The following is a 26,899-nucleotide window of genomic DNA, read 5'->3' on the forward strand; positions in this document are numbered from 1 at the left end:
ATGTTTGATGTAATGTTGTCACAATTAAACACAATTACTACAAAGATTTATTTATCGGGTTTATAGTAGACAAGCAGTGTAACACATTATGTAGTCCGTTCACTGATATAAAGATTGTTGCACAGAGTCTACAAAACATTCTCGAAGCCAACAAGGGTGGCTTCTGGCGTTATAAACGTAGCACAAGTAGTCGCCCCATTCAGTTTGAATACAAACTTAGTCCTTTTCGATGAAACCAGGGGAGAAATTCTTCAGCAATGACAAGGAAATATTATTTTATAAACTATATGAAGTTAAGGTTAATGGGGGAAACGGCTTTAACGTGTAAAAACACTGCAACACCTCCAAACACAGTAGCTGCACGAAGATAAGTGCTGAAAAGGACAGCAGACGAACGCTGTTATTTGAGTAGACATGTCCATCTTCAGAGGTGCAAGAACTTGTTTAAGATGGTGGTGTCTTGCAATGTCCTATTGGAGAAGCTGAAGAATCCCCGCTTCAGACAGTTCTTGAAGTACAAAATAAATCCAGTTCCAGATGAAGCTACACTGAGAAACGACTATTTATCTGTGTGCTACGAGGAAATGCTCGACAAAATACGAACTAAAGTTGTTGACCAAGAGATTAGGGCGTCTATCGGAAATCACCAATTTGGATAGGGGTTAAATTGTAAATACTTTTGTTGGTGTCCTTAAAGTTGACGGACCTGGAGAAATGTTTCTCCTAAGGGTGTGAAGCTCTCAGCAGAATAAACAGCTTGACAACCGCCTTTGCGTTTGACAACTCAATGAAGCTACTGTCACTAGTTGGTGTGAATAGAGACGATTAATGGTGCTTCATACATGGCTGTAGCAGCCTACAGACTTCAGAGTCTCTATCCCAGTGTGGCACACATCACTTGCCTTGCACACGCATTGTACAGAGCTGTAGAAGAGGTGAAATTAAATTGCACTGATGTAAGCCAACCGATCTCCTCTAGCAAGAAAATCTATGTGAAAGCTCCACTAAGAGTACAAAAATTAAAGAACAGGGAGCTTCCCTCCATTTCCCCCTCAGCTTGTACTTACACAATGAGGTTCTTGGGTTAATGTTGTTGAGTATTACTGTACCTATTACACCAAAACAAGACGATCTTTTCTGAGCCTGATAGTGATTAATAAAGTGCTATCAGAACTGCCAAAGAGTTCTTTACAGATACGTTGTCTCTAAACTTGACATACATCAACGCGCTGTGTCATCCGAACAAGACACAGGTGCAAAGATGCGAGCTGGTGCCAGTGCCATAGAGACTCTCCACTTGCGCGAGTTCCACCTGCGCCACGTCGGCGCTGAGCATGGAGGTAAGAATAGAGGGAGACGCCGTGATGTCACAGCTGTGAAGCTATGTGAAGCCGAGGGTAGCCATCTCAATCCGACCAAAACATTGCTGCTGTAAGCTTGTGTGCATAGGCTTGTCGCTCACTTTTGGAAGGATTTTGCGCTATTATGGTGACTTGTGTGGTGTTCGGATGTACGAATCTTTCTGATTGTGATGCGAAATCGAAGGGAATAACATTTCATGTGTAAGTTGTCTCGTTAAGTGTGATTTTACAACTTCATTGTGAATGAACGTGTGCTACATCGGTACTTGTACTATAGCGTGTTTTTCTCCTGTAGATTTCCTAAAAATGAAAGTCGGAAAGCTCTGTGGGAGAATGCCGTGAGGAGGAAGAATTGGTGTGCGTCTAAATGGAGCACTATATGTTCTCAGCATTTCCGAGAAGAGGACATAGACTGAACTTCCGTTTCAACAGTAAGGCTCCGAGAAAATGCTGTACCATCAGTTTTCCCTACACACCCAAAACATTTGCAAAAGGTATGTTAATTCAAAGAATTAAATTCTTAGTTTTCAAGTTCACGTTTCAGTATAATACGTACGTATCGTCGATAATCGAAGTGTTGAGTAACTCACTTTGTCTTCATCATGTACCAAATTAAAAGCTAACACTACATTAACTGGCCTAAACAGGACACTGTTTAGATTTGCCATTCTATGTACCACATTTCAGTAAATGTTGGTGGTAATGAAGAGTGTTTCCCAGTAGTGTAACGTAACTGAAATGTCCCAGCATGTATTACAAACAAGATGTATTTATGGGTCTTTGGAGGGAGGGTATAGCTAACTTAGTTTTCAGTTTCTATTATTCAGTTTGTGATACACGTTTATTACTGAATTAACAACATTGTATCGTTTACATTGAAGGCTAGCTGTTCGTAATATTACATTAAAAACTATTTCTAATCAGAAGAAATGTGGAATTTCACCTTTACGAGATTTTATTTCAAACAAAAACTTTGAAACAACCAATCTGATGACGTTACATGTGAATATGGTGCAATTAGCAACTGTAATACACGCAGCGCTATAGCACACTGACAATGTTTTGGTCAGAGTGTCATGGCAGCGAGCCACGCCCCCATGGCTTCAAAACGTAGTACGGCTGGGATTCGTAGCGCCATCTCCCCTTATTCTTACCTCCATGGCGCTGAGGGTAAAGATATCGACCTCGCCTCAGCCACTTGCTGACCGATTACAGTCCGCCAATGACCAGACGACAACGGAAAGAAGCCTGCTCGGACGATAGAAGAGCAGCTCTCGCCCACTTGTTTATAGATCATCGTCCAGAGCTGACTTGGACAGGGAACTTCATTTAGTGAACTCTTAAAAGTGAACAGACAGTTCTTGTAAAAATTTCATTTGCTATGTACTGTGAAGTTTACCTTCAATCATTTGCACTTAGCCATTGAGGGCCTCTTTTGTCTTATATTACATGCAGTATTGCAGACTTAATCATTCAACAAGTCACAAAGACAAGTAAACCTTTTTAATTCATTTGTGTGACTTTGTTGCTAATTTGTTGGAGTGTTGTTGAATCTTCATTCACCTATCCTGTCACCTGACCCTGGGGCGCAGTTGTGTAATAATGCCAGGGACAAATTGTCTTAGCGGTGTACTGCACCAGAAGCCATTCCACAAACTCTCAAACCCGGCCTACCGTAACACGGTGGCAACTCGGCCTCCACAGCAGTATCGATGAGCCCTTTACAAAACTGGTGACGTGAGTTTACAAAACAACGCCAACTTTCCAGTGGTATCAAAAGGCATCACATGACTGTAAGCTGATGGTACTCAACTGTGTGATGCCCTGTCTATTGTGCAACACAAGCAAAGTGAGTTGCATTGAGCTCGTGTTCATCTGATCAGTAAAGTGAACAACAAACTGCAAGGTGTTCTCCAGTCAATCAGCATATTAGTACTTACATTACTGTTCACACAACAATTTGACACTCGGCACGGTGGCTGATGGGAGCGACAGCTGCTGGAGATACCTTCACATCAGCCACCTTCACATCAGCCACCACACTAAGTGTCAACCTAGTTTCTGATGATGTTGTTTACATTACCAGAATGAATTGTCTATGCCTCGTTACTTCCTTGATTATTTCTCCTATTATTATTCCACATCCTTACTTCACAATACTTCGTATTACTTTTTCGTTAAAATGTGTGTGGATACCTTTCTCTTCATTATTGTCTGGTTGGCAGTTGTCACCTTGTGCGTAGTCTCCTCATTCTTTGTTCAGTATATCAATACCTTTGATAAATGTCAATAAACAGTTTGCCGTCATCTGCTAAAATATTATATATCTTTCTTGACATAGTAAGGTATCCTCTGCACCAACACTTTAATTACAGGCTGTCCTCTATAGGATTGTCCACGTATTTTGAGCTTTTTAGCTACCACTCAATATACAGGGTGTCCCAGCTTTTTAGCTACCACTCAATATACAGGGTGTCCCAAAATAATGTATACGCTCTTTGAAACAGAGAATATCGTTAATTAAAGGAGACAGAAATACAATTTTTATGGGTAATAATTAAGAAGGCGGTGAAAAACATAACAATGATTTCTTCTGTTTCAGGATTGTCAGCGAACATGGCGTTATCGTTTGAACAAAGGAAATGGATGCTAAAGTGTTACTGGAAAACAGAGAATGTGAGTGTTGTATGCTGACATGTTGTTGTTGTTGTTGTTTTCAGTTCTGAGACTAGTTGATGCAGCTCTCCATGCTACTCTATCATGTGCAAGCTTCTTCATCTCCCAGTACCTACTGCAACCTACATCCTTCTGAATCTGCTTAACGTATTCATTTCTTGGTCTCCCTCTACGATTTTTACCCTCCACACTGCCCTCCAATGCTAAATTTGTGATCCCTTCATGCCTCAAAACATGTCCTACCAACCGATCCCTTCTTCTAGTCAAGTTGTGCCACAAACTTCTCTTCTCCCCAATCCTATTCAATACCTCCTCATTAGTTACGTGATCTACCCACCTTATCTTTAGCATTCTTCTGTAGCACCACATCTCGAAAGCTTCTATTCTCTTGTTGTCCAAACTAGTTATTGTCCATGTTTCACTTCCATACATGGCTATAGTCCATACAAATACTTTCAGAAACGACTTCCTGACACTTAAATCTATACTCGACGTTAACAAATTTCTCTTCTTCAGAAACGATTTCCTTGCCATTGCCAGTCTACATTTTATATCCTCTCTACTTCGGCCATCATCAGTTATTTTACTCCCCAAATAGCAAAACTCCTTTACTACTTTAAGTGTCTTATTTCCTAATCTAATTCCCTCAGCATCACCCGATTTAATTTGACTACATTCCATTATCCTCGTTTTGCTTTTGTTGATGTTCATCTTATATCCTCCTTTCAAGACACTGTCCATTCTGTTCAACTGCTCTTCCAAGTCCTTTGCTGTCTCTGACAGAATTACAATGTCATCGGCGAACCTCAAAGTTTTTACTTCTTCTCCATGAATTTTAATACCTTCCCCGAATTTTTCTTTTGTTTCCTTTACTGCTTGCTCAATATACAGATTGAATAACATTGGGGAGAGGCTACAACCCTGTCTCACTCCTTTCCCAACCACTGCTTCCCTTTCATGCCCCTCGACTCTTATAACTGCCATCTGGTTTCTGTACAAATTGTAAATAGCCCTTCGCTCCCTGTATTTTACCCCTGCCACCTTCAGAATTTGAAAGAGAGTATTCCAGTTAACATTGTCAAAAGCCTTCTCTAAGTCTACAAATGCTAGAAATGTAGGTTTGCCTTTTCTTAATCTTTCTTCTAAGATAAGTCGTAAGGTTAGTATTGCCTCGCGTGTTCCAACGTTTCTACGGAATCCAAACTGATCTTCCCCGAGGTCTGCTTCTACCAGTTTTTCCATTCGTCTGTAAAGAATTCGCGTTAGTATTTTGCAGCTGTGGCTTATTAAACTGATAGTTCGGTAATTTTCACATCTGTCAACACCTGCTTTCTTTGGGATTGGAATTATTATATTCTTCTTGAAGTCTGAGGGTATTTCGCCTGTCTCATACATCTTGCTCACCAGATGGTAGAGTTTTGTCAGGACTGGCTCTCCCAAGGTTGTCAGTAGTTCTAATGGAATGTTGTCTACACCGGGGTCCTTGTTTCAACTCAGGTCTTTCAGTGCTCTGTCAAACTCTTCACGCAATATCATATCTCCCATTTCATCTTCATGTACATCCTCTTCCATTTCCATAGTATTGTCCTCAAGTACATCGCCCTTGTATAAACCCTCTATATACTCCTTCCACCTTTCTGCCTTCCCTTCTTTGCTTAGAACTGGATTGCCATCTGAGCTCTTGATATTCATACAAGTGGTTCTCTTCTCTCCAAAGGTCTCTTGAATTTTCTTGTAGGCAGTATCTATCTTACCCCTAGTGAGACAAGCCTCTACATCCTTACATTTGTCCTCTAGCCATCCCTGCTTCGCCATTTTGCACTTCCTGTCGATCTCATTTTTGAGACGTTTGTATTCCTTTTTGCCTGCTTCATTTACTGCATTTTTATATTTTCTCCTTTCATCAATTAAATTCAATATTTCTTCTGTTACCCAAGGATTTCTATTAGCCCTCGTCTTTTTACCTACTTGATCGTCTGCTGCCTTCACTACTTCATCCCTCAGAGCTACCCATTCTTCTTCTACTGTATTTCTTTCCCCCATTCCTGTCAATTGTTCCCTTATGCTCTGAAACTCTCTACAACCTCTGGTTCTTTCAGTTTATCCAGGTCCCATCTCCTTAAATTCCCACCTGTTTGCAGTTTCTTCAGTTTCAATCTGCAGTTCATAACCAATAGATTGTGGTCAGAATCCACATCTGCCCCTGGAAATGTCTTACAATTTAAAACCTGGTTCCTAAATCTCTGTCTTACCATTATATAATCTATCTGATACCTTTTAGTATCTCCGCGATTTTTCCAGGTATACAACCTTCTTTTATGATTCTTGAACCAAGTGTTGGCTATGATTAAGTCATGCTCTGTGCAAAATTCTACAAGGCGGCTTCCTCTTTCATTTCTTCCCCCCAATCCATATTCACCTACTATGTTTCCTTCTCTCCCTTTTCCTACTGACGAATTCCAGTCACCCATGACTATTAAATTTTCGTTTCCCTTCACTACCTGAATAATTTCTTTTATCTCGTCATACGTTTCATCTATTTCTTCATCATCTGCAGAGCTAGTTGGCGTATAAACTTCTACTACTGTAGTAGGCATGGGCTTTGTGTCTATCTTGGCGACAATAATGCGTTCACTATGCTGTTTGTAGTAGCTAATTTGCATTCCTATTTTTTTATTCATTATTAAACCTACTCCTGCATTACCCCTATTTGATTTTGCATTTATAACCCTGTCCAAAAGTCTTGTTCCTCCTGCCACCGAACTTCACTAATTCCCACTATATCTAACTTTAATCTATCCATTTCCCTTTTTAAATTTTCTAACCTGCCTGCCCGATTAAGGGATTTGACATTCCACGCTCCGATCCGTAGAACGCCAGTTTTCTTTCTCCTGATAACGACGTCCTCTTGAGTAGTCCCCGCCTGGAGATCTGAATGGGGGACTATTTTACCTCTGGAATATTTTACCCAAGAGGACGCCATCATCATTTAATCATACAGTAAACCTGCATGTTCTCGGGAAAAATTGGAGACATTGGAGAGCTGAATTTGGAATACCACCACCAACAAGAGTAACAATTCTAATAATCAGAGATAAGTTTGAAATCGAAGAAACAGTGCACAATGAGAAGAAGAGACATAGCGGACGAAAGAGAAGTTCAACAGACAACGAGGGTTTTGATGCAGTAATCCAGGCATACACACGATCCCCGAAGAAATATGTGAGGCAATGCTCTCATGGGACTGGGATCTGCAGAAGCAGGGGTCATACAATTTTGCCATCTCAGAACTTTAAGCCTTACATTCCAAGACTTCTCCATGCTCTTAACGAGGATGATCCTGATAGGCGAAGCGAATTTTGTGAGTGGCACATTAACAGATGTGAAGAAGAGCAATGTTTCCAAGATCGAATTATTTGGTCAGATGAAGCGACGTTTGAACTTGATGGAGCAATTAACAACCATAATTGCGTGTACTGGGCCAGGGAGAATCCATATGTAACTGAGCAAAGGCATGTTAATCTACTAGGAGTAACAGTCTGGTGTGGTCTGTCTTCTAGAGGGTTAATCAGGCCGTACTTCTTCAACAACACTGTCACGGGTGACTCGTACTTGGAAATGTTGTAAATGATAACTCCTGGTCTTAGCGTTGTGTCTGGAATGGAAGATTATTACTTTCAACAGGATGGGGTGCCACCTCACTTTCACCTGGATGTGAAGGCATTTCTCAATCATACATTCCGTACCAGATGGATAGGACGAAGATGGAGTGTGGAGTATCCCGCTCAATCTCCAGATTTAACTCCTCTAGACTTCTTTCTTTGGGGTACTCTCAAGAATACAGTTTACACTGTGAGACCACACACACTGGATGACCTTAGAGAGCAAATTAAACAAGTCTGTCCTGCTATTCCATTGGAAACAATAACATTGGCATGTCGCTCAGTTGTTAGTCTTTGTCGACAGTGTATTGCGATGAACAGACACCACTTTGAACATTTACCATCTTAAGTCGGGCCATGAGGCACCTAGTACCACTAAAATTGTATTTCTAACCCCTTTCATTAAAGAGATGTTCAGTTTCAAAGAATGTATACATTATTTTGGGACATTCTGTATTTCTTATAACTACCAGGATGCCAACTATTACTATAATATTTTGGGCCAAATAACTCTAGCATTAACTTTTCCTGTGTGCTGGACAACCAGTACTTCTTAAACATTTCCTGAAAATCATTCCAAGAAGGGAATTCTGCGAATGACCAGTTCCTCATTTAGCATCATCCTCTTCCAAATAACTCGGGGAAAAATCAGTTTTTTGGATTCATCACAACACTTAAGCAGGGACTTATAAAATATCTTTAAAAACATGTAGAATGTATATCTGCCTCTGGGTTTAACTTAATACCTCCAGTTTCAATATTTGCATAAGTAGTATCCAATTTATTATTAAAGTCAGATTTTAATTCTGCAAAAACCTTGAATAGCTCTTCCATCTCATATTGGCATATGGTAAAACCATAACGAGTTTGCACCTAATATTCTACTGCTGCTAACTTGAGGCTAAACAAGTGCTGTATCGTTATAAGAGGCACAGGGGAAAGCTAGTGTGCAGGGGTTTACTCCAATTCACTACTACCAATGTCACATCATCATAACATCTGTGCTTAACATACAAAGGATTACACCATAATATAATTGTGATATTAAATCTAAATTAAATGCTCCAAACTTCATCAGTGTAGGCTTAAGTATATTATTTTTAACATTTTAAGCTCTCAGAATGATCAAATGAATATGAAGGGCTTATTTCAATAGTCGTACAAGTCCATTTTTGTTCATTCTGAGATACAGAGTCCTAAAATTAAATGAGCGCTGAAAAATCTGCAGTTGAGATACCAGAAATATTCAATTATACTATTGAAATAAGCCCTTCATATGTCAGGCAAAATATACGACCTTAAGAAAAAATAGTGGCACTAAATAATAGAACTAGAGAGCTTAAAACTGGTCATAATATACAAATGCACACCATGTACATCACAATCAAAAGTTATTTGGGTTTTTATGAAAAATTAAAGGTTCTAAATACTAGACTTAGAAACATCCTCAGTAAGATGTAAACATCTTCTATATGTAGCACCAATAAGTTACCTCTTTTGGTTTTCAAATTATTTACTAAAAACCAAATTTGAAATGAAGTCCTTACTCATAATTGATTATCATTTGTATTTGTAATAGAAAGTTGTACCTACAGTACGCGATTGCAATAGTGCAGTAATACAGCTATAGCAAGTTTCGAGACAGTTCATAAATAACTATGAGAACAAGGAATCTTAAAAAGGCTGTTCAGAGGTCTTGTTCTACTGTCGATTCCGCTTTAAAAAATTGTAGCCAGCTAAAACATTTTAATAACTAAACCAAACTTAATTCTATTTATATACAAATTGAGAAGATTACAAATTGCTAAACAATTATTATTAATTAATACGTGTCCGAGAAATGGGCCTTTTAGATTCTGACCCTGTTCCTAGGACGACTGATAGCAGATGTTCCCTTTGGTGGTCCACTGTGGCCATATATAAATATGGCCAGAGAGGCAGTTAGGAGAGACACTTTGAACCAGGATATCAATATGTTCATGTCAGTCAAATGCCTGCTTGCCTGGTGTCTTGGACGACGTCAGAGCTTGGCAGAGTTGAATGCGATTTTCCATAAAAGCTGGAAGTGAACCTGTGAAGATATTCCACTGTCCTGGTTCCCTTAAATTTCACAGAAGTAACTGTGTGTCGCCCACAATGCTGACAAAACCACGTGGCAAGTGAGGAAATTATTTTTCCGCTATATTGGCAAGGAAGTAACTTTTGGTGATTAGAAATCAGGATGATATACCATTTTACTTGGAAGTTCCCACAGTGGTCATCTCTGCACTGTTAATAGTGCTGTTTCTGAAACGATTATTATTATTTATTTCCTTCACTTTCTCAGACGTTAAGTCCGGTTAAAAATGGAGTGACGCGGACCTTGATCAAGCGTCACTTCCTTTTAACTGTACGGTATGTGTTATATTGCATTTAGGAACTTTCGGGTAATTGAACATGTATCAATAATTACGGATTTCTGTATTTGTATATATATGTTTGGATGTAGCTGTATTGCATTGATGTACTGGTGGATATTGTGTGGTATGTCTCCTGTAGTTGATAGTATAATTGGTATGATGTCAACTTTATCCTGATGCCACATGTCTTTGACTTCCTCAGCCAGTTGGATGTATTTTTCAATTTTTTCTCCTGTTTTCTTTTGTATATTTGTTGTATTGGGTATGGATATTTCGATTAGTTGTGTTAATTTCTTCTTTTTATTGGTGAGTATGATGTCAGGTTTGTTATGTGACGTTGTTTTATCTGTTATAATGGTTCTGTTCCAGTATAATTTGTATTCATCATTCTCCAGTACATTTTGTGGTGTATACTTGTATGTAGGAACGTGTTGTTTTAAAAGTTTATGTTGTAATGCAAGCTGTTGATGTATTATTTTTGCGACATTGTCATGTCTTCTGGGGTATTCTTTATTTGCTAGTATTGTACATCCGCTTGTGATGTGATCTACTGTTTCTATTTGTTGTTTACAAAGTCTGCATTTATCCGTTGTGGTATTGGGATCTTTAATAATATGCTTGCTGTAATACCTGGTGTTTATTGTTTGATCCTGTATTGCAATCATGAATCCTTCTGTCTCACTGTATATATATTGCCTTTTCTTAGCTATGTGTTGGATGCGTCTTGATCGATGTGTGGCTGTGTTAGATGATACGGGTGCTTGCCATGATGTGTTTTCTTTTTCCAATTTACTTTCTTCGTATCTGTTGATGTTATGTGATCTAAAGGGTTGTAGAAGTGGTTAGGAAATTGCAGTGGTGTAGCCGATGTATTTATATGAGTGATTGCCTTGTGTATTTTGCTAGTTTCTGCTCGTTCTAGGAAGAAATTTCTTAAATTGTCTACCTGTCCATAATGTAGGTTTTTTATGTCGATAAATCCCCTTCCTCCTTCCTTTCTGCTTAATGTGAATCTTTCTGTTGCTGAATGTATGTGATGTATTCTATATTTGTGGCATTGTGATCGTGTAAGTGTATTGAGTGCTTCTAGGCCTGTGTTACTCCATTTCACTACTCCAAATGAGTAGGTCAATATTGGTATGGCATAAGTATTTATAGCTTTTGTCTTGTTTCTTGCTGTCAATTCTGTTTTCAGTATTTTTGTTAGTCTTTGTCTATATTTTTCTTTTAGTTCTTCTTTAATATTTGTATTATCTATTCCTATTTTTTGTCTGTATCCTAGATATTTATAGGCATCCGTTTTTTCCATCGCTTCTATGCAGTCGCTGTGGTTATCCAATATGTAATCTTCTTGTTTAGTGTGTTTTCCCTTGACTATGCTATTTTTCTTACATTTGTCTGTTCCAAAAGTCATACTTATATCATTGCTGAATCCTTCTGTTATCTTTAGTAATTGGTTGAGTTGTTGATTTGTTGCTGCCAGTAGTTTTAGATCATCCATGTATAGCAAATGTGTGATTTTGTGTGGGTATGTTCCAGTAATATTGTATCCATAATTTGTATTATTTAGCATGTTGGATAGTGGGTTTAGAGCAAGGCAGAACCAGAAAGGACTTAATGAGTCTCCTTGGTATATTCCACGCTTAATCTGTATTGGCTGTGATGTGATATTATTTGAATTTGTTTGGATATTAAGTGTGGTTTTCCAATTTTTCATTACCATGTTTAGGAACTGTATCAATTTAGGATCTACTTTGTATATTTCCAATATTTGTAGTAACCATGAATGGGGTACACTATCAAAAGCTTTTTGGTAATCAATGTATGCGTAGTGTAGCGACCTTTGTTTAGTTTTAGCTTGATATGTCACCTCTGCATCTATTATCAGTTGCTCTTTACATCCTCGTGCTCCTTTGCAACAGCCTTTTTGTTCATTAATAATTTTGTTCTGTGTTGTATGTGTCATTAATTTCTGTTTAATGACTGAAGTTAATATTTTGTATATTGTTGGTAGGCATGTTATGGGGCGATATTTAGCTGGGTTCGCTGTGTCTGCTTGATCTTTAGGTTTCAGATATGTTATTCCGTGTGTAACTGTATCAGGGAATGTGTATGGGTCTGCAATGTAACTGTTAAATAATTGAGTTAGATGTGAATGTGTTGAGGTGAACTTCTTTAACCAGAAATTTGCTATTTTATTATTTCCAGGGGCTTTCCAATTGTGAGTAGAATTAATTGCTTGTGTGACTTCATGTTGCAAAATTATCATTTCAGGCATTTGTGGTATCATCTTGTATGTGTCTGTTTCTGCTTGTATCCATCATGCATGCCTGTTATGTTGTACCGGGTTTGACCATATGTTGCTCCAGAAGTGTTCCATGTCTGTTATGTTTGGTGGATTGTTTATTTTAATGTGTGTGTTATCTATTGTCTGGTAACATTTCTTTTGGTTTGTGTTGAATGTTTGGTTTTGTTTCCTTCTATTTTCACTTTTTTTGTATCTTCTGAGTCGTTTGGCTAATGCTTGTAATTTCTGCTTCTTTTCGTCTAATTGCTCTGTCGCTTCTTGTTGTGAGATTTTACCTAACCTTTTTCGTTTTTTTTTCCGAGATTTCATTTCTTATAAATTGTGTTAGCTGTCCGATGTCTTTTCTCAGTTTTTCTATTTTGATCTGTAGCCTGTGTTGCCATGCTGGTTTTGTGGGTTTCTTCTGTGTGTTGGTTGGTTCTGATCTCTGCCTAGTGTGTATATTTAGTGTAGTGAGTGCTCCTATATAAACCAGTAGTTGTAACTCTTCCATAGTTATGTTTTCATTTATTTTGTTGTGTATGATTGTGTTGATAGTTTTTATTGTTGTTTCGACTTGTGGGTTATTTGGTGATCTATGCAAGAATGGTCTAATGTCTGTATTTGTGTCTTTGTATTCTATATATGTTAGCTGAAATTTTTCTTCTATATCTAACATCTGTGTCACTTCGTGTTCTATTTGTGCTTGTTCTGGTGGCTGTCTTAAGATTTCGTTTTCCTCTGATTTTTTAATTGGTGCGTGTTGTTCTTTGTTTGTTTGCTCTGGGATGTTTGAGTCCATTACTGTATTTTCTTCTTCTTCTGATTGCACATTATTTTGTTCCAGTATTTGTTGTACTTGTTGTTTGATGTTTTCTAATTCTGACTGGGGTATCCTGTTATTTTTTATTATTACACGGATCTGATCAGCTAGTCGTTGTTCTGTTAAAAATTTTAATTCTGGGTATCCGGTAATAAATGTTGTGTATACTTGTGATCTGTATCCAGTTGTGTTGGTTCCTAGGTTTGTTGCTTGGTAATAACAGAACATGAGGTGTCGATTAACTTCATCTGACCATCTCATCTCCTGTCTTTGTTTTCCTTCTAGGGTGGTTGCAGGAAGCATATCCTGCAAAACACCTCTATTTGGATTTAAATCATTTTCTAGTTGGCTAGCAGTGTCGTTACCATTATTATTATTATTATTATCAGGGATATTATTATATTTTGTACATGTGAACTTTTACAGAATATAGCAATCAGTTAAAACTCAAAAGTTTTACTAATAGCCGTAGTTCCTGATCCTGCTGAGTAAACAGCAAAGAGGCATATTTTCTTTCAGTGAGCATAAAGAGGAATCTGGACTTGCAGACTGGAAATTATGCTCAGTATGTTCTCCACTACTTTCTGCCAGACTGCAAAAGTAGTTTCCAGGCTCTTGTAAATATCAAAGGAAGGTGTAAAGCATGCACACAAAATTTAAGTGCTTATTCATAACTACATAACAAAAGAAATGACCATTTGAATATTTACCCGCGACCCCATGAACTGTCAAGCTGGTGTATATATATTTCGTTCAACGTCTCTGTTTTTGGATGTAGACACTTTTAAATTATTTCACAGTAGGTACTACTGTCACAAAAAAGTAGTATGAATTAAGTACAGCTCACCACAGTTGCTGTGCAGCATGGTGTGTAGCGGACACTGATGGCGAGCTGGATCACTGTGCCAGGTGGACTCCATTGCTTCTCAATTCTATGACATAGTTGTGGAACCAATGAAACAGTTTTAATCCTTAGAAATTGTGATTGACGATCTTCCCACTCATTCTTCAACAGCAGAGTTGATGGCTTTAATAATTACTCATCAACCAAGCAGGTATTCCAAAGTTTCTTTATTGAATTGCTGGTAATGGCTCGTGTGCTACTGTAATCTCAACTATTGGTCACATAGTTAAGAACAACAACAACAATATTTTTCGATGAAACCCCCTTCATAATCGTTATTTTTTCCTGGGTTTCTGTTTATTTTTCTTATTCAGATTTACAGCACAGAAGTAGTCTGGGCTCTTCAATGAGTTGTCAGGATGAAGTGTTTTCCCTTTTGTGAGACAGTATGTTTAGATTACGGCCATTATTTCAATTTCTGATCTACTTCTTTATTGAGTGTTCTGACAATCATGTAATTCTTCTTTAATGTGGACTAATTCCCCACTGCACCTCCTCAGGTGATGGAAGCTGTAAACTTTGTTAATTAATTATTAATTAAGATCAACCTCTACACAATTCTCATATTCTTCTAGTTTAAGATAGACCTTCTCTTTCAGCCACTTTAGTGAGACCTGTGGTACCTATGAAGGTAATATACTAAAACGTCTTGTAACTAGACACTTGTAACTACACTGCGTTTTCTCTAGTTGTTTATGTATCTGTTTTTAATATTTGATAAGTATTATGTTTGTGCACAAGCTGCCTTAGGCTATACTGGTGGTGGTTTTCTTTTAAAGCAAGGGACAACTGTGTATGAAGAGACATGTAACTATTAATACAATTTACTGTTTGGAATAAGGCCCACAAGATGTTTCAGTTATGGAAACAGCTAATGCTCTACTTCTGCTACATTTTTTTTTCTCCAGGAGAATCACCCCACCCAACAAAACCAAATCTTATATAAAAGTGAAAGAATGCACAATATGAACAAAGGTACAGTTTTTCAGAAAGACATTTATGTAGTTTACGCAACAGATAAAATCTGCATCCATATACATTGCGTAAACAAAGAAATTCGGAAAACAAACATTAAAATAAGGAAACTGTGTTCTCAATACACTAAGTGCGATGTACTGGATATAAGCAAGCTACATGGAAATCTGCACACGAAGCATGGAATGCATTTGAACTATGATGGGAAAAGATTTGTTTGTGATCGTGTTAGTGAAATAATCAAAGAAAGACTTGTAAGGGATAGAACAATTTATCAGCTTCCTGAACATCCTCCCAACAGCGAGGAAAACAAAATAAACAAGAAAGAAGAACGAAAATACAACGCTGCTGACGTTCCTAATTTAAACTAGAGGTATGTGATGCTGTAAATATGATTGCCAATTACCAAATCGTGAATACGCCCGAACTAAAAATTTATCACCATAATGTGCAATCCCTGCGTAATAAGATCGATGAAATTAATGTTCTATTAACACATGAACTTAATGATATCTCAGTGTTATGCATTTCAGAGCACTGGCTTAACCCAGAATTAATCCAGAATACGAAAATAAACAAATTTGTCTTGGCTGCTTACTATTGCAGGAAAAACAGCAAACAGGGTGGGGTAGCAATTTACACAAAGGATAATGTAGATTTTATTACACTACCTGACTTAACTAGGGCAAATGTCGAAAAGGATTATGAAATTGCAGCTATAAAAATTACTCAGTTCAACCTGGTTATTGCTACAGTTTACCGATCACCGTCCGGGAATTTTGAACTTTTCTTAAACAAAATGGAGTCATTGCTAAATAAAGTAAATAAAATGGAATGTGAATTGATAATCTGTGGTGACTTCAATATTGACTTCCTCACGAATAGTGGAAATAGGGAGACCATCTTGAACCTTGCAACGTCCTACAATTTAAAGGCTAAAGTAAAAGCAGCTACCCGAGTATCAGAAACTTGTCAAACAGCTCTTGATCAGTTTCTAGTAAAGAAGAGTTTACACAACACCTCACTAAAAATTTTCAATGCAGGTTTTAGTGATCATCTTGCTCAAATATTAAGCATAAAAGTACAAGGCAGTATTATTAACAACATGTCTTTTAGAACAGCATATCGAAGCTATAATCAGCATAATGTGAACTACTTCAACAACTTATTACAGAAAGAAAAATGGCTAGGAGTGTACAAAATGAACGATATAAATGAAAAATTCGACACTTTCATTGATACATTAACCCATTTCTTTGAACTTGCATTCCCACTGAAAACATTAACCATACGGGGAAACTCTAGAACAAACAGCTGGATCACAAAGGGAATAAGGGTTTCATGCCAGAACAAAAGACTACTTCATGAAATATGTAACTCGAAAAATTCCTCACCTGTAGTACGCGCATACTATAAAAAATACTCCACAATATTAAGAAAAGTAATAAAAGCAGCAAAAATAATGCATAATGATGAAATCATTTATAATTCAGCTAATAAATCAAAGGCTATGTGGAGTGTTATAAAAAAAAGAATGTGGAGAATACAGACAACCTTGGAAAAATATAACACTATCACATAAAAATAAAAAAGTAACAAACCCCTTAGAAGTAGCTAACACATTTAACAACTTTTTCACAGGTGTTGCTGAAAAAATGTTACAATCAAACTTTAACAGCATCCAGGCAAATGAATATAAAATAAGTACATGTAGAGGATCAATGTACATCAGTTCTGTTTCACAAGATGAAGTAGCTAAAGCAATAAAAGGACTAAAAAATTCCAAATCGGCAGGTATTGATGGTATACCTGCAACAATGTTAAAGAAGAGCGCATCAAACCTAATTGAAGTACTCACACATTTATGCGACTGCTCACTTCAGGCAGGCACTTTCCCTGATGTGTTAAAAACATCAAAAGTTATTCCTGTATATAAAAAAGGGGATAAAGACAATGTAAATAACTACAGACCCATCACAATTTCCTCCTGCATCTCTAAAGTGCTGGAAAAAGTTATGTATGAGAAACTTATGAAATTTATAAATAAAAACAGCATCCTATGTAATGAACAACATGGATTCAGAAATAAGAGGTCAACGACAACTGCTGTCTATGAGTGCATCAATTCCATCCTAAACCTGATGGACAAAAAACAGGAAACAATAGGAATCTTTATTGACTTGTCAAAAGCTTTTGACATGGTGGACCATAAAATTCTGCTATCAAAGCTAGAAAGATATGGTATTCGAGGTCTGTCCAACAAGTGGATCAGTTCCTTCCTGACAAATCGTATGCAGGCAGTGTGCGTCAAGCACACAAATATTGAACTAAAAACTGTATCTAATCACTTATCTGACTATAAACAAATAAAATGTGGTGTACCCCAAGGATCCGTATTGGGACCCCTTCTGTTTCTTCTGTACATAAATGATCTAAGCTTAAATATTGATGCACACAAATCAATCATATTTGCAGATGACACCACGATTCTACTAAAAGGAGACGACGATGAACAGTTACAGCAGACAGTAAACACGGTCACGAAACAACTTAGCAGCTGGGCAGAGAGTAATCAGCTTGTAATAAACAGTAAGAAAACCGTTGCTCTAAAATTCCACAATGTTCCTAACAAGGACATGTTTATCCCATCAGTCTCTATCAATGACGAACCAGTTGGTAACAGTACTGAAACCAAATTCTTAGGACTTTGGCTGCAGAGTAACATCAGATGGAATAAGCATATTGAATGTCTCAATGCTGAACTGAGCAAAACATGTTATCTTCTTTGTTCATTAAAATCATGCTGTAGTGAGAAAACAGTATTGAATGCATATCATGCGTATTTTCATTCTCGTCTTAGATATGAGGTCACCTTCTGGGGAAACTCTAAAATAGCTAATAGCACTTTTAAACTACAAAAAAGGGCCATTAGAATCTTGTTTGGGTGCAAGCCTAGAGACTCTTGTAAACCCCTGTTTAAGAAATCTGGTATTCCCTCATTACCGTGTGTATACATTATGGAAACCCTTTTGTTCTTTAAATTAAATGTAATAGGCAAGGACCAGAGGCTACAAAAAAACTGTGATATACATGAGCACTTTACCAGACAAAACAGGAACTTACATATGACTCAAATCAGCACAGCACTGTGCCAAAAAGGTACTTTTCACATGGGAGTTAAGCTTTATAACAAACTTCCTGAAAACATAAAAGCTATCACTGAGGTCAATACATTTGGAAAATCTCTAAAGTCATATTTACAGCATCACTGCTTTTATTCCATTGAAGAATATTTAAATTTATGAAATGTGTTATATAAATACTTGTGTGTAAAGTGTATTATTGTAAGCTTAAATATGTATGCCTTGAAATTACTTTCAGCCTGTATATTTATAACTTGACTTGTCCAATGTCTTATGCATAAGCTGCTATGTAGACAACAGGACCAATAAAATACAATCTACATGCCAAGTAGTTTTCCAGATATTCATTGGCATTAAACCAAGTATTTGATAACTTGAAGGACTCACCGTTTTGTAGTTTCAGTTTGTTCACATCTTTTCCAGAATTTGCAGTCATTGTGTCATCTGCATCATGTACAGATATACATGACAAATTACTCTGAAGATCATTAACAAACATTGCAAATGACAGTGACTGAAGAATTGATCCTTAGGCAAAGGTTCCAAGTCGTGGATGCCATAATGCCTTGGTATCTCCAGTTTACTAAATCAAATACATTACTCAGATCAGCTAGAGTGCCTTCAGTAGATGTTTTTGATTCAAAAGAAGCTTGCACGAAAGAAATAACATTTTCACATCTTTGAATATGAACCATTGGGGCCTGAAACCACACTGAGACCTAGTGAATTATAAACAGTGTGTATAAAAACAATCATCTGATTTCGCACATCAACATTTCTGAAACTAAAAATAAAATATACAATGAACTTTGTTTTTTGATGAATGGGATACTCAAAAAGTTTTTTCGACTTAAAAGGTCATATTTTTTTATTAAAGTTGGGTATGGAAGTGAACATCTTGTAGCAATCACTTGGGAACATCCAGTATGCTAATGAGGAAGTTATCTGCTTGAGACAGCATTCATTTTAAAATCATTTTTGAATGAGTAACATCAATTTTGAAATCTTTTTTGAGCTATATTTGTGGCTCTGTAGCAAGATCTAGTACACGTATGCAAGCTGTCATGCCACCTCACATTAAATTAGAAGTAACACTGAAACATCTGGCAAACTGATGTCACTGCAATATTTGTATATGTTTGTTTCACTGGTGCAGCACTTATTTTGTAATCAGAATTTATAAAGCTGTGGAGAAAAGTAATCACTCAGTAACAGCGCCAATATGAACACTGTCATATTTGCATAGGATTTTAATGATGGACAAGAGTAGTTTTAATTCTCTAAAGTTAAAAATAAACTTCTATTTCACCATAATACTTACACTCAATGACTAAAGCAAGACCTTATTATCACTATACTGAAATAAAAAATACCTTTACAGTATTGAGTGTTCTGCTGTAATATGAACTTCGACAAGTCCATTCTGCCAGTAACGATACTGTTTAATCATTTCGTCGCTTTGAAAGATGATATGTTACTCTGATACAAATAAATGATTATAAAGAGTTGTTGAATGTTAAAAAGATGTCCCTGTCACATAGTTTAAGAATATTTTGTCACTTTAGAAGGTATTCATTTACTTAGTTGAAGAGCAAGCACATTATTTTGGTATGACGCTAACTTTTCACGTAAATAAACAAACGATTCTAGATCTGTGCTGTTGAATGAATCAGAGTAGAATGAGAGCAGATCCACTAATCATAGTTGCTGAAACTTGTGGATGATGGTGGAGGAGGTAGAACGCCACTTAACTTTCAAAAGTTAGGTGTAAGTTGGTATAACAACATGCAAATTGCATGTTTCCACACGTATGTTGAATTATGGGAGTGGTAGCAGGGGATCTACTTGTAAGAAATTCATGCCAGTAGAAACCCAGCTTTAGAGCCAGGTATGGACTTCTGATTACCAAGGGCAGGGGAACTGGCCTTTGTAGCATTGTGACAACAAAATGAAAGATTAAATTTGTGTTAAGTAACATTAACATCATAGATAGCTTTTTCACACTTTCTGCTTCTACCTAATTTTATGTTAATGATAATCCAAGGAGATGGGATAGAGACCATGATGTGGAATATGAACTAGAAATAATTAAAAATACAGAAACATTATAATTAAAGTTCAACTTTCAAACCACTATAGAAATAACACCACTGGTCAGAATAACTTCAAATTGATATGGAATATTATCGGAGAAGGGGGAAAACGTATGGCAGAAGAAAAACAAATAGTTACAAAATGTAGCAAAAGAGGGCGCTGTAAGCATCATGATTTAATAGTGATCGACTAAAAATGAAGGATGAATCATACAACGATACCTAAGGTGTATGTTTGACTTTAAACAAACTGTACTACTCAGTGTGCATGGGTGTACAGTTTTGATACTGTTAGTTAAGTAAGCCCATCCACCATGGCAAGGTCATATCACATAAGATGGGAAAAATCGATTTTTAATGTCCTGAGGTCAAAACCGCATAAAAAGCATCACTCACATTGGTTTTTAATTGTTCTGAGGCATAAAACCACATAAAAAGTATCAGTCACATCGTTTTTTTAACTGTCCTGAAGCCAAAAACCGCATAAAAAGGATCAATCACATCGGTTTTTAATTGTCCAGAAGCAAAAAAGCACGTAAAAAGCATCAATAAAAATCAAATCGTATTATTAATTTCCATGTGACTGGCGCAAAACATGTGCAGTATGCTGTCCACCGTTTTCCACAACACTATGCCTATTCACACACAGTTCAGAAAACATCATTCCTGTGAAACACAACTAGCTCTTTATTCACCTGAGCAGCAATGTAGCAGGGCATGTATACACACCCACAGCAGCGAAAGGCAAGATGATGATAATCTGCATAACTTGTCATGAAAAAGACACTTCCACTTTCACATGGATGCTGGTTGTCATCTAACTTGGGAACACCCAGCTTATGGTGTGCATGTAGATATACTGCTGCCATGATGTAATATCATCTGCACACTCAGACAGAGAAAATACAGTAGCCTTGGTCTGTCTCTTTATGTTTTAATTGTTGTTGACAATGATGATGATTTGATGAAGATGATGGTATCTTCAGACTGGCTTGATGTAGCTCTCCACATGGACCACCTTGTGCAAGCCTCTTCATCTTTGCATTACCACTGCAACCTATATCCACTTTAATCTGCTTACTGTATACAAGCCTTGTTCTCCCTCTACAGTTAGTGCATTACATTTTACTGGGTGCATTCTGTTTTCAGACAACAGACAAGGGAATAGTGATAAACGGAGATCACATCTTTTCTTTCTTTATTTATTTTTCTTTCTTTCTTTCTTTCTTTCTTTATTTTTCTTTCTTTCTTTCTTTATATTTTTCTTTTTTTTATGGTTGATGCAGCTGCTGTGGATCTCTTTTTAAAATTGTATTTTGCCTGATTGATTTCTCAGTCTTTCAAAGCTGATGCTTTAATGTTTTTCAGTGTGCTTAGCTCATCTCTGTTTTGTCTGATGTTCATTGCCACACATACAAATGTATACAGGTTGGAATTCTAAATTAGGGTGTTTTTGCTAAAAATGAGAATGTGTTTGCAGGACATGCTGTAGGGATAAAAGAGTGAGACCTTGTGACTCCGAGAGATTTGTAAAGAAATAAGAACTGTTTCTTCTCATTGACATCGGGGACTTATAACATGGGGGATGTTTATAGGGAACCATTATTGCACTCATTATTTTTGCTCACTTAAGGCTCCAATTGTTTCAAAAAATAATCCTAACTTCACAATCAGCAGCAACAAAAGTTATGAAGTATAAGAAAAAACAAATAGGCCATTGGACCTAGTAGGTAGAATATGGACACCATGATGAAGGCAATCAAGAATTTACAAGACAGAGAGAGAGAGTTTCACGCAATGCTAAGCTTTTTCTTTTTATTGTGATCTTTACATCCTGGCGTATTTGTTTATTTTAATTATTTTAACATCTAGCTTATCAAAATATTTTATCATTATCAGTGAAGACAATGTTGTGTGCTGTGTAAACTCGTGGTTTCCTTCAACATTATGTCCATATCTTACTTACAAGGCCAGATACCTTGTTTGTTTTATGTTACACTTTGTAACTTTTGCAGCTGCTCCTAATTGTCAAATTGGAATTTTCTTGAAACAGTTGGGAGCCTTATACATGAGCAAAAATAATAGCTGTAACAATATAAATCCCCAATGTTACAGAGAAGAAACAGTTCGTATTTGTTTACATAGCTCTGTGTGTCACATGATCCTGCCCTTTTATCACTATTAGCAAGTTCTGTAAATATGGTTTTATTTTCAGCAAATGTATCCTCATTTAAAGCTCCATTCTGTTTAGGCACATCTGCTTCTCTATTATTGTACAAAATTGTGACATATTTCAGAATGAAGATAACAACAACAACAAGAACAACAGCTAAAATATCTAATTGAGAAGTCATAATTTATTCTTCAAACAGTTGGAACCTTATATAAGCAAAAATAATAGATGTTATAATAGTTCCTTATAAATGTGCACCTCGTTATAAATCTCAGATGTTACAGAGAAGAAACAAGTCTTATTTGTTTACGTCTCTCTCTAGGTCATGTGGTCTCACTGTTTTATTACCATAACATCTCCAGTACATGCTTTCATTTTAACCAAAAACATCTTTATTTATAACTCCAATCATTTTAGGCATATTTGCTTCTCATCTATTATCCAACAAGTATAACATGTTCAACAAGTAAGATGTAGTGTAAGTTCACATACTCCATATCATGTAACACAGATATGATAACAGTTTGAAATTCTGTTTACAGTACAGAGTTGGAAGGGCACGATATAATGAAATCAATTGCCTATCAATGTATGTGTCAAGGTCTCACTGCAATATTGTGAAGAAAGACAAAGGATTATACATAATAGATGGTGGGGTAAGTTATGTAAAGTAGAGACTCGAAGTTAAAATAAACTGATTACTTTCTTGTAAACATTTGAGTATGAGTGTTTTATTTAATACACATTTTATTATTTAAACTGCTGCATGTAACTTTAAATGTCATATTGGCTCGAGGAATAGGCTCAAACCCTTTTTAATATGTACTTGCTAGATCTAAACAACAGTATAATATAAGAGAAACCAGTGGAGTGAGGTGTGGCATATAGAAACATGCAGTAGAAAACAGTATTCATATTAGCTTTCGAGCTCTTACACTTTCTCTAGAAAAAGTACACATATTTAGGCACACAGACACCCAACTACATTCCTGCAGTGAGACTGGCTGTTGATTATCGCTTATTGAGAGCAGTTGCCTGTGCAGATGGTGGTGGGAAGGGAGGAGAGAAGAATGCACTAGAACTGAGGGGTTAGTAGGATAGTGTGAAGGAGGTCTTTCGACAGATGACTCAGTGTCTGCACAACAAGACAAAAGAAATTCAGAGGGTAGAGTTTGTAAGAGATAGAGAAAGGAAGTGGGGTTGAAAGGGATGGGAGGGAGGGAGAGGAAGGTAGAGATGAAGAGGGAGACAGGAAGGAAGGAGGAAGGGTGGAAAAGGGTAGAAAGGAGGGGGGGGGGGGGGGAGAGAGAGAATGCATGCCACCTCTGGGGGTGGGGGGAGAGTGCTGGGAGAAGACAGTACATGATCTGGAGGGAAAAGGAGTGGTGAGGACAGAAGAGAGAAGGGAAAAGGTAATGAGGAACTGATTAACGGAGGTTTAGATCACAGGAATTGCGTGAGTGCAGGATGTGTTGGAGAGGGAAGTCCCACCTATGTAGTTCGGAGAAACTATTCTGGTAGGGGAATCCATTTGCTCAGTTACTGAAGCAGCTGTTGAAGTCATTTGTGCTGTGGTACACAGCATGTTTGGGAACTGGATGATCAAGTTTGCAGACTGCCACAGTTTGACGATGGCCACTCATGCAAGTAGACAATTGGTTACTTGTCATGCCCACATAGCATGCTGCAGAGTAATTGCAGCATAGCTGATGTATAACTTTTCGGATTTTGCACATGACCTTGCCTTTTATTGGGTAGGAAATTCTCTGTCTGGACGGGCCCTGGGGGGCCCAAATGGTATCGAGTGATTGCCACAGCAGGTTATAGGTGTCACGGGATGTGGTTGTGGAGGGGCATGTGGTCAGCCCACTGCTGTTCTGGCCATTGTTAGTTTTCGTGACCGTAACTACTACTTCTCAATGAAGTAGCTCCTTACGTGGTTGTCTCAACGGCTGAGTGCATCCCGCTTACCAACATCCCAAGTGCTAGCCAAGCCTGACAGCACTTAACTTCAGTCATCTGATGGGAACCAGTATTATCAGTGTGGCAAGGCCATTGGCCATTGGAAAGGAAATGCTGTCATATATTAACAACTTATTGAATCATTCACTGTTAAGCTTGAGACTGTTGGGAGTCAGCAAGAGTGCTCCGAGGCAAGAAACCAGAGACACACTGTAGGTACAAGCGTAAATCGTAGCTTTTAGGTTACTCTAGGGAAATAGTAATGGAAGAAACTTACGAACTGCAAATGCTTGGACAGCTGTCCCAGGGTATAAGCCATGATAAAGAGAACTAATTAGTATCTCCACAACCATCTACATGTTGTTGTAAGTAGGCGATAATCATAAACAGTTTCTTAGCACATGCAGCAAGAATGACCATTATACCTAAGAACAGCCGCATCAGTAGTTTCTCAGAAGTTAGATTGAGAGGGAAAATGAAGAAAACTGCTGAAGTAGAGGCCTCTGCTCATGAGATAGAAGCCTGCGTCTGCAGGGTGAAGCATGGCGATGTAAAACACTGTTGTTCCTTACCGTACTAAGAAGGGCAGTGATGTTTAGCTTTCAGCTGGATGCTGTTGCTACCAAATGTACAGCTTGTTAGTCTGAATGCTAGAAGCAGTCATCCAGCAGAGAAGAAGAAGGGGAAGGATGCAAAATGGAGTTGGTTGGAGGCACCATGAAGGAGAAAAGCCCCATGTTAGACTGGCAAATGACTGTGACATTCCAGTAGTGTTAGTGGGGTGGCTGCAGAAACATTGTGCTGTCAGAATACTTTCTAAAGCCTCAGGTTTTCGTATTCCAAGTATTTCTCAGTCAGAGTGTTGGGATTACGTGTCACTCAACACCAACCTTGGGTAATGTCCAATTTAAGTCTGTTTTCTCACTTTTAATGTTGCTCTCAAATGTTTGTACTTAATGAAGCACTGGGTGAGTCTTCTTCTGTTCTCTCTCATCTATGTTTATAAATGGTCTTCAGTGTAGTAGTTAAGTTGGAATCAAGTAATTGATTGTTATGAAACTCTAGAATTCCTTGAGTCTCCTATAATATTGTGAAAGGATAGTTGCTACTCACCATATAGTGGAGATGCCGAGTCAGATAGGCACAACAAAAAGACTGTCGCAAAGTTGTTTTGTTGTCCACATCTTTGACCCAGCATCATTGCTATATGGTGAGTAGCAATTATCCTTTTCATAATATTGTCATCATTCCATCCTGACTTTTCGATTGTTTGAGTCTCCTACAAGTATCCTCCAAGAGTCCCAAAATCCACGCCACTTCTAGGTGCTCCCTGTGACAGTGTTTGGTGCTGACCCAAGCAGCTACCTGCTATCACTGGATGTTTGTCTTTCGGCATTTGCTCCTGACTGCTCGAAAACTATGTCTCACCTGAAACTCCCCTAAAGTTCTCATACACTTCATCTAGCCTATATCAGAACATTACAATGCATATGACTTGACTGCAGTACGAGGTGGTGGATGGTGGGTTGGTGTATGGAAGTGTCTTGCTCCTGTGTTGACCAGAAGGAAATGACCCATGGGGTGCAGGATTGGGAGCTGTATGGCAAGGATATTCTGTTGGTCTGGTGCTTGGCAAACCACTACTTTGGTTGATGTGGGTATGATTTAAGGTACAATGTCCCTCATCTCAGGGTGTAATGAGAGGTAGTTGAAAATCTGGTGAAGGGTGTGGTTGAGCTTTTTGTTGATCTTTTCAAGGCCAAGGTGATACTAGCAGATCAGAGGAGTGCTGGTCGGTGGCTGGTTAACAGGTTTACTGGTGTTTCAGGAGATGACACAGCAGATCTGTCTGTGGACTAGCTCGATAAAACCTTATTGACAGACAGTATCCTGTTCACATCGTGCAGTGTTCTACTGCCCACGCAGTTTACAGAATATCCGTATCCGTCCCTATTCCAAACCTACTGCGAATGCACCCCATGGGTCATTCCCTTGTGGTTAACTCCAGTGCAAAATATGTCCCACACACCTAACCATCTCCTATCACAGTCCACTCACTGGCATTTCCTAGCCAATAAAAGGCAGGGCCACATTTAAAAGCAACCATGTTTTGTGTCAGCTATGCTGCAGTTACTACCCAGTGTTCTATGTGGGCATGACAAGTAATCAACCATCTACTCGCATGAATAGTTACCTCCAAACTATGGCAAACTGCAAATATGACCAACCAGTTGGCGAACATTTTGTGCACCACAACACAGGTGACTCCCACAACTATTTCACTAAGGGAGCCATTTGGATACTCCCTGGCAGCACTAGTTTCTTATAACTACACAGGTGGGAATTGTCTCTCCACCATATCCTGCACTTGTACAGTCCCCTTGGCCTAAACCTCCATTTAACTGTCTACCACTGCCTCACCTGACCTTTTCCCTTCTCTC

At 37.9% G+C, this 26,899-nt stretch overlaps 1 protein-coding gene across 1 annotated transcript in view; it reads left to right on the forward strand.

Annotated features, from left to right (window-relative positions):
* Nucleotides 1–878: 878 nt before the first annotated feature.
* Nucleotides 879–26,899, forward strand: part of LOC126418816 (uncharacterized) — a 202,241-nt gene continuing 176,220 nt past the window's right edge. The window contains exons 1-3 of the mRNA XM_050085759.1: nucleotides 879–1,855; nucleotides 3,964–4,037; nucleotides 23,039–23,152. Of these exons, the coding sequence (XP_049941716.1) occupies nucleotides 1,729–1,855; nucleotides 3,964–4,037; nucleotides 23,039–23,152 (315 nt within the window). The 5' untranslated portion in view covers nucleotides 879–1,728. The remainder of the gene's footprint in view (nucleotides 1,856–3,963; nucleotides 4,038–23,038; nucleotides 23,153–26,899) is intronic.

Source organism: Schistocerca serialis, chromosome 9, assembly GCF_023864345.2.
Source record: "Schistocerca serialis cubense isolate TAMUIC-IGC-003099 chromosome 9, iqSchSeri2.2, whole genome shotgun sequence".
Taxonomy (NCBI): Eukaryota; Metazoa; Arthropoda; class Insecta; order Orthoptera; family Acrididae; genus Schistocerca; species Schistocerca serialis.